Source organism: Candoia aspera, chromosome 2 (genome assembly GCF_035149785.1).
Source record: "Candoia aspera isolate rCanAsp1 chromosome 2, rCanAsp1.hap2, whole genome shotgun sequence".
NCBI classification, from domain to species: domain Eukaryota; kingdom Metazoa; phylum Chordata; class Lepidosauria; order Squamata; family Boidae; genus Candoia; species Candoia aspera.
In genome coordinates this window covers 179072015-179080861 of record NC_086154.1, presented here as the reverse complement: position 1 = coordinate 179080861, position 8847 = coordinate 179072015, and the positions used below count along the sequence as shown (strand labels likewise).

Below are 8847 nucleotides of genomic sequence, written 5' to 3'. Positions count from 1 at the left end.
CAGATAGATTTCCAAGAGGAAGAGAAGCAACTTCACCCCTCCAAATCTATCAGGGCGGTAAACATTGAAAGGTAGATTTAAAGGACCACTCTTCAATATATATTTTTATTAATTTTTTTCTCTAAAAAACAGAGCAAAAAAGTGTTTTTAAAACAGTATTGGTTAACATTACTTTTTTTATTTATCTCATAAACATAGCTACCACATCTAAATGGTTTCCAAAAATAATCAGCCAGTATGTATAAGAAATGAGTGAAGTAGAAATGTATATGCTTTGCATAGCATCTCTGCACCTCTGATCTCTTGGCAAGCATTCGGGTCTAAGAATTGACCAACACCAGTCTGTTCCAGGCCCTGTCCAAGAACACGCTGCTTCTTTTAGAAGTATGGCTGCATTTGATGACCATGCACAGGATCTGTCCTGGAAAGTGCATTCTCGCTCTATGGAATTCATTGCATGTGTAGAACCTCTTGAAAGAGCTAGAATAGCCTTCCTCAATCTGGTGCTCTTCAGATACGTTTGGGCTGCAGTTCCTACAATTTCCATCCATACTGAGATCATTTGGTTCCTGGGGCCAGGAAGAGTCTAGCCCTGAATAAGTTCCTGACTTTAGGGTTCCTGGTTTGATCCCTGGTATCTGGAAGTTTGAAACCCAGGAAACAAAGGAAGAGGATCTCTGTCTATACCCACCTTATATTTAGATATAAGATTTGTTACATCTATGCACACCTTCTATACTGGCTACACTCCTATGCCCTCAAAGAGTAGCCTGATACATACAAACTGAGCAGCTAACATGGAAATAAAGGTTGAGAAAAGCTACTAAAGAAAAAGGCAACTCCACATCTGCCCAGTAATGATGGCCCAGAGACTCCTTATCCAAGTGATGATAGAACATGACGATGGAGCTCCTGTGAAGCTTCAAATATGGATTTCAGATTCCTCACTAATGGGCATGTAGTTTGGCAAGCTCCATAGCTATCTCAATATTGAAAGTGTCATAAATGACATATTTCACTATGTCATAATAGCACCCTGGCAACCTGATCTGACCTGAATCATTCAGAGATGAATAACAGTGAGACAAGAAAAGAGCTGTTAAGTGAGCTTTTGGGAGGCATTCACGATGTTGCCGAATATGCACAATCAGGCAAGTGTTTTAACACAGATTGCTGTAGAATTGGCTTGATACTGGGTAGAAATCTAAGCCCACCAATACCTGAAGAGATCTTCTAACTTGGCTGCATATTTCTTAAGCTATGGGCTGATTGAAGATAATCTTGACTCACCCCAGTTTGCAGGAAAGACTCAAATTCTTAGATAAACTGAGAAAATACAGTATTAAATTGAGGTGGATACTAAACATGAGCAGTACAATCCCCAAAATCTCCAGGTAGGAATGGAAAAACTCACTCTTGAAACTTTAGTCAGCATTGACTGAGTTGTGAATTAGATGAGCTAAGGAGTTGCATTCTTAAGAGGGAGGGACCTGGTTGGGGAAAGCTGCTATAAACAATTCTAATTTTCTTAATCTAACAAACAAATAAGTACCATTGATTTTACAAATAGCTCACACTTACAGTTGTCTAAACAATAAAATTAAGTATAATATGAAACATAATTATAAAGGCATACTTTATTTGTGAGAAAAATAACTCAGAAATAGAATCAAACACTCTATTTGTCCCTCATGCTGCATGAACTTTTTAACTGCTGATTGCTTCTGCACTTACTTCCCAAACAGAAAGAATTTGAGGAATTTCTGAAGAATGCAGGACCCCGCCTTGTTGTGGTGGACTTTACAGCAAAGTGGTGTGGGCCTTGCAAAATGATTCGTCCTTTTCTTCATGTAAGTGAAGCTGCAATGCAACAAGAAAATATCCATCTTTTGTGGTACTAATAGTCTTTGCCTTTCTCCCTCAGCCATAGGATGCTGCCTGATACCAGGCCATAACATTGTCAACCTACCCTGATATTGTCCATTTTATCTGGCTGCAGCTTTTCAGGGTCTCTCTCTTGCAAATGTCCTTCCTACTCTGTTTTGTCTTCAAACCAAAGCAGTCTGGGATTGAACCAGGGATCTTCTGCGTACCAAATGTGCATTTGGGGCTTCCAGATCTGGGCTGCGAAACTCTGTATTTCTTTGCTACCATCTAGTTGTCTTCCAGACTCTGCAACCTTGAACTGGTAGCCCCAGTGCGGAGATTTTATAACTTTTTCAGGCCACAGAACCTGTTAGTTAAAAAAAATATTCCCAAAACTTGATCTGCCAAATCATGGTTTGCCATTTTTTTTTGCAGAAGAACAGGTCCTAGCCTTTCTGCTGTACCTTAGAAAAATTGCTATGGACTCTCCTGACTGCAGTGTAATGGTTTGATCTTACTTCCCTCAGTGCTACAAGGCAAGGGAAATGCACTTTATAAATCAATTTCATTTTGTAGCCCCATCTCTGTAGGCATCCCTTCAGAGCCCATGTCCTTAGAGATCCCCGGCCTATGCTACAACCTGAAACAGCTCTTTAATCAGACCTATAAACTTGTTTCTGTTGCAGGACTATTTCACTTTCCCCTTCTGACATTTTGGTCCCTTGAACTTTCTGTTAACTCGGGCTCTTCTGCTTGACTTTTTCCATATACCTGAAAAGAGGTTTTTCTTAACCCTTCACAATTTTCAGCAGCATTCTTTTTCTTTTGCTCCCCAACAGATGTTCTGAAAAGTGCTTCCTCCTAGTTGTTTAGACTTCCTGCCTCCACCCTCTGTTCCTCCCGGCAACCCAAATGAAGCCTAAACACAACTCTACTTGCTCACGTCCATCTCTTCCTAACTGTATTATTTTTATTATGTATTGATTTGTTGTGCTTATTTAGAAACACTTTTCAATATATAGATCCTCCCAAAGTAAATAACTAGTATTATGAGCAATTATTTGTAAATATCAGCATGATAATAGAAAAGGCAATAATAACTGGAACCCTCTTTTTTTGGAGCAGAGACATTTAAAGTTTAGACCAGTTGTGATTCAGGCCATACTTAATATCTCGATTTTCATCCATTTTTGTTCTGAAGGAGTTGGCTGTTCGATACGAAAATGTTCTGTTCTGTATCGTTGATGTGGACTTGGCAGTGGTAAGTATCTTGACTGAAAAGGATTAGATCCCTCTTTGGGCAGCCTCCCACAGCCCTAGTTGGGATGACGGAAATTTTAATCCAACATGCTGTACTTAGAGGGCAACAGGTGGGAACAGCTGTGCTAGAATCTTAACCACTCACTTATAATCCATTATTGTAACCCAACTCAACACTAGTAGAAGGGGATGATCAGTACTTGGAACTTTGAATGAGAGCAAATCCCGAACCTGATTGCCAGGACAGACCTTGATAGTCCAAGTTAGGACAACCTGCAGAACACTGATCATACAGACCTTTATAACTGGAAGCTTTTTATATTGAAGAGCTCTCATTTAGAGATGTCCTTTTGCTAAGTCTTCATGTAAAATCACGTTTGCGGCAATATCAAAAAATCCTCAAATTATCTTGCAGTGCTGATACCATCTAAATAATACAATGCTATCAGCAAGCCAACCCCAACAAAGGTGTGTAGTAAGTTTAGCAGAATCCTTATTGCCGAGTTCATAAATGTTCAGCAAAGTGACTTCTGACTACAATTATATTTAGATCTTAAACAACATTTTAAGCTATTACCATCTTGGTAATATCTTATTCTGTTTCCTCATGAACTCTGTTCTTCAAGTCCTTACCGTCAGCTGCGTGGTAGGCTTAAGAAGTCATGTAACTAGTCTTCATTCTTTTGGCTGCTTCTCAAGGGCTCAGGTAACCACTCCAATCCTATTTTACCTGGTGACAATGGATGGCAACAGCAAAGCATCTCTTCTTCTTTTTTCTTGCAATTGTTGGCAGCAATTTGATTGGTTCAGCTCTGCTTTTACCATCTGGCTGACATTAAAGCTCAATGTTTCCAATCTTTGAGGTAGTCTGGAACCCTCCCTGGCCATGGATTAATAGATCAAACTATCAAACATGGGCCAGCTATAAATGGTCAATATTCTTGTTAAGGGTATTCTAAAAATGTAATTGATGATCAGTGTATGTATACACACAAAAAAATATGAATCCTTATGCAGACCCTGGTGATTTGCCATTCACCCTCTGCAGAAAGCCCTGTCATCTTTGTAGGTCAGTAGGCTATATAAATGCATTGTAATGGTGATAATGAACAGAAATAAAGAGAGAGGAAAAATTGTGTTGTAAGATGCCAAAAAATTGGCAGCAAAGAGCTTTAACACAGCGCAAAGGCAATTAGTTTAGCCATATCAAATGTGATCACTCAAGCTGATATCAAAATTAGGGAATATTTTATGCAGCTCTTGAGAAGCTGTATAAAATACCCTTTTTCTTTCCCATTTTTATTATAAACATTTTTAAAAAAAATAGCATCTAGCATATCTGAAAACGTTCTGGGACTTTATGGCATGTGAGTTGATCTCTCTTTAACAGGATGTAGCTGTCCTCTGCGATATTGTTGTTGTGCCAACATTTCAGTTCTTCATGAAAGGAGATAAGGTATGTGTGGCCTAAAAGCACAGCTTAGTACTTTAAACTATGTCTAGATCTTCTGAGTTCAACATTTTTGTCCTGATTTTGCCCCTCACAGCTCTGCTTAAGGAAGAATATTAACTGAAAGCTAGCAATATTAAGTTCGGTGAATGAACATTCCCAGTTCCATAGTCAGTTGCCTAATCTAGTGTTTATGAATCATAGTGTAGCAGAGCCTCCTTATACAATGACCTCAGACAGGTTATGATGTCATTTGTTCAGTGACATCATAATATGTGTGATACAACTTACTTCCCCCTGAGGATGCTTATACTGTACTCTTGGGGGGTGAACTCAGCTACTGCATTATAAAGTGAACTGAAACTATTGGCTTTTTACAGTTGAGGAGAACATCAGTAGAAAGGCTTTGTGGATTGTGTGCTCTGCAGTTGAATCAGCAAATGCAATCAAACAGCAGTTTTTCCTCTCAAATTGTCAAGCAATCCATGTTGCCCCATTGGAAACTTTGGCACAAAGTAAAGAAAGTATTTCAGAAGTTTATGAGGAGATGTCACTGATTTTTACTTCAATAACTGCAGGTGGGAAAATGGTGCACATCTATGCATCAGGAGGAAAAATTATATACCTGAACTCAATTGTACTTTAGCCTTTGCCATACTTAACTATCTTCTTTGCACAGTATTTGACTGATCAACTGAGGAACAAAACTCTTGTATAGTTCTGGCTTATTATTCCCATATTGCCGATATAAAGTTGAGTCTAAAATGCAGTGGCTTGCCCAACATCATGAAGGCTATAATAAAGATGTTAAAGAATTCCCCCCTTATCTCTTGGAAGCAGATTTGGTGTCTTCATTCTTCCAGAAAAATATATGAAGGGACAAATTCCAGGCAGGAGTGAAATTCAGCAATCATTCACTTTCCTCCCTCTCCCACTTTTTTTCTAAAATGCATCGGGTGGCCAGAAAGTGGTCTTCTAGCATTCTTTAAACTATACAGCAGTGTTGGGCTGCCCTACAAAGATATTTCCTCCATCTCTGCCCCTTCCTGGACTGACCATGTAATAAAACAAGAGTGCCTACTGTAATCTCAGAAGCTTCAGAGAACGGATAAAAAAGTTTATCAGCATGATATGTGTGCTGAGCTTTCTTTAAAGCTTAATGAAACCTAGAGGAGATCCCCTGGCCTTGAACCTCTTTGTAATGTGGAAGGCCACACAATCCCCAGTGCTGTTTTATACCTGATTTTAATATGTCTCTCACTGGGGAGTGGGGAGAGGATAAGGGGGAAAAGGAACACATAGATCATACATATCCTTCTTATCCATCAAATAAAAAGTAGATTTGCATATATTTCATTTGTTTTGTTGAGAAAAATCTCAGCTGTCTTTTTCCAATTTGAATTATTCTTTTATACCTCAATTTATTAGCAGTATCATTAGCATTTCTGAAACAGTTTTAAAAAACAAATGAATCACTAAAGACTAAAACAGTAAGAGTTACAAAATAACAAAGCACAGGAGCACAAAAAACATCAGAATTGGATGTATAGTCATTCTAGGTTACAGCTATCAGAGTTATGCTGCAACAATCCGGGTGACCAGTAGATGGCAGGAAAGATAGTTTTCTAAATATCTTTGGTGCAATCCAGAAGTTGTCCCATTTCTAGCAGACCAGATGTGGTTAGTACCATTCCAGAAGATAAACTGTGTTTTTTTAATATATACAGTAATTTTATTAAAGATTATAATTACAGTAGTAAAAAAAACTAATGCAAACTAAAAGAAAGATAAAAGAATAAAAAGAAACAGTAAAAGGTGTAGAAAAGAAAAAAGAAAAGAGAAAGGAAAGAGAAAAGAAAGAAAAGTATAAAAGAATATAGTAAAGTAAAAGAAAAGAAGTTACTTCCATCACCATCTCACCATCTCCCAGTTTCTAGCCTGGTGCTTACCACTACACCAAACTGTCTCTCATTCTTTTTACTATGCTTCATAATAAGACAGTAAGTTAGAAAAAAAGTAGGCTAGATTACTAGTGCTAGTTGTACCTATGCCACATGCAGCATTCCCTGCTAACTATAAGAACAGTAACAGTTCATCTTTGGGACATTTTGGCCAGGTTGCTCAACTAAAGCACTGTTTCACCCCATTAGTTGTTTGTGTTATTTTAGGAAAGCTAAAATCTCCAAGGTAAGATCTGGAGACTACCTTGTAAACCAATTACTTTTGCCCACATCCCACCAGCCAAGAGGTATAGACAATTGTACTGACACAATCAGGATCCATACTATATAATCAGGCCTGCAATTAAGGTCTGTGTCACCCGGGACAAACATGGATTCTGCGCCCATTTTGGCGCCCCCCCAGTGCTCATTTTGGCACCCCCCAACCTGGTGCCTGAGGCACATGCCTGGGTTGCCCCCCCCCCAGTTGCAGCCCTGTATATCATAATTAGGTATAACAACATACATATATCTCTGCTCACCTATTGCTAAGTACTAAATGTTGAACAGCAAACTATTCTGGAGGGCATTCTCTTAAGGTCGTATATGACACCATCTTCTTTTTGTTCCCGATTTTCTATTTTTGATCTTTAATTTATTTATTTATTGAATTTTATTACTGCCCATCTCTCCCCCCCCAAAAAAGGAGGGACTCTGGGCAGTTTACAGAAACAGGATTTAAAATTCAATATCAATATAAATACAATAATAAATAGACAATAAAAATATCAAAATACAATAAAATCCAGATGGCTAGAAGTTGTGTTTCAGTCCATGAGTATACAAGATCGTCCTAGGCCGCTAGCCATCCCCATGAGTGGCTGTTCCCCATCCTGGTCCAGGCATGATGGCTAAGCCAGGTTTTTTGCTTTTTGCGGAAGTCCAGGAGCGAGGGGCCTTTTCTCACTTCTGGGGGAAGAATGTTTATATTTATCTTTTTTCATATTCTTTTTGATGGTCATTGTTTGATGTTTATGCTCTAGTTGCAGTTGTGACTATGATTGGTTTTAATCAGGCCATGGATGTTTTCACTTGCCTTATAGTTTATGTGAGGTGCCAAGAGTCATTGATTGTGGCTAGGTAGAAGTTTGGCAAATAAATATTAAAACATTTAACTTATTTCTGGTTATCTCCTCCATTAACTAAAAAAGGGGGAGTGTAGTAATAGAACATTCAGTATAAGTGGCATTCATAATTTTAATCCATAAAACACTAAATGGGAGATTAAAATAACATTCCCCACAAAGCAAATGTCTGAGTAGAGTTAAGTTCAATTGCCCAATAAGTCACTGCCCTTATCAAAAACAGAAAAGATCAGCCAATACTGCAGCCTTAATGAGAATGAAATAGTGGGAAGTTCACGTTAAAAAAAAAAACACAATAAGCCCAAGCAGGGTAGAAAATCAGTTTGTTAGAGTGGAAAAGCAGTAACTTATTAGGCTAAGAGTAATTTTCATAGAAACACCCTTTAATAGCTAATAAGTGAAAAAGATCTTTTGGCTGATGTGAAACAGCATTAATGGCAACATGAGGCTCTCTGGGCAAAACATTGCAATGTTGACGCTGACTCTCATCACCAATCACTGGAACTCTATAGATGGAGACACCAAAGGAAAGGCTCCAAAAAGGAAGTTCTCATGAGAGAGGTGCTTTCCTCAAATTCCTGGTCTTCCATTAACTGAGTAGACTTTTGTTTGATCCTAGATTTTCGAAATAACAGGGGCTAATGAAAAAAAGCTTGAAGACAAGGTTAAAGAACTTATGTAATCCTGAAGAAAGGTCCGCTGCAATTCCAAAGCAACTAAGCTGTTGCCTACAAATGCCAGTAAAATAACATCTCCATGGGGTATGTGCTAGTCCTATTGCATGCTCACTGAATGACGTTATATAGAACCAGTATAACAGTATGTAGGATCATACATAGTGAAATGAGAGCCTTCTCATTCAGGCATCAGGAAAAATGTCTAAACAGAGATGGGGAAGTTGGCCAAACAAAGGAAGATATTCCTGGTCTTCAGAAGGCTCCTGATTTGCTAATAAGCATTTGGAAATGTGCTAATCTGGACTGCAACTTTATACCTCAGCAGGAAGGAACATCCAGTCCACAGGCCAGCTGTGACTGATAAATCTGCACTGGCCTGCAGTGCAGGCCACCATTCTGATGGAGAAGTCTTGCCATCCCTAAAAACTTGCTCAACCCTCCAATCTGACTCCAGTCTCTTTCTCTGTACACAGGAGAAGGCAGGAACTCCTATCTCCTTCTATCCATAG

General features: G+C 38.7%; 1 protein-coding gene across 1 annotated transcript; it reads left to right on the top strand.

Moving 5' to 3' along the window:
- The first annotated feature begins 1127 nt into the window (after positions 1-1127).
- Positions 1128-8396, top strand: LOC134490187 (thioredoxin-like). Its single transcript, XM_063293079.1, has 5 exons — positions 1128-1151; positions 1746-1850; positions 3068-3127; positions 4517-4582; positions 8281-8396. The coding sequence occupies exons 1-5, from the start codon at positions 1128-1130 to the stop codon at positions 8341-8343; spliced, it is 318 nt and encodes a 105-aa protein (XP_063149149.1). The 3' UTR covers positions 8344-8396.
- The last annotated feature ends 451 nt before the right edge of the window (positions 8397-8847 follow it).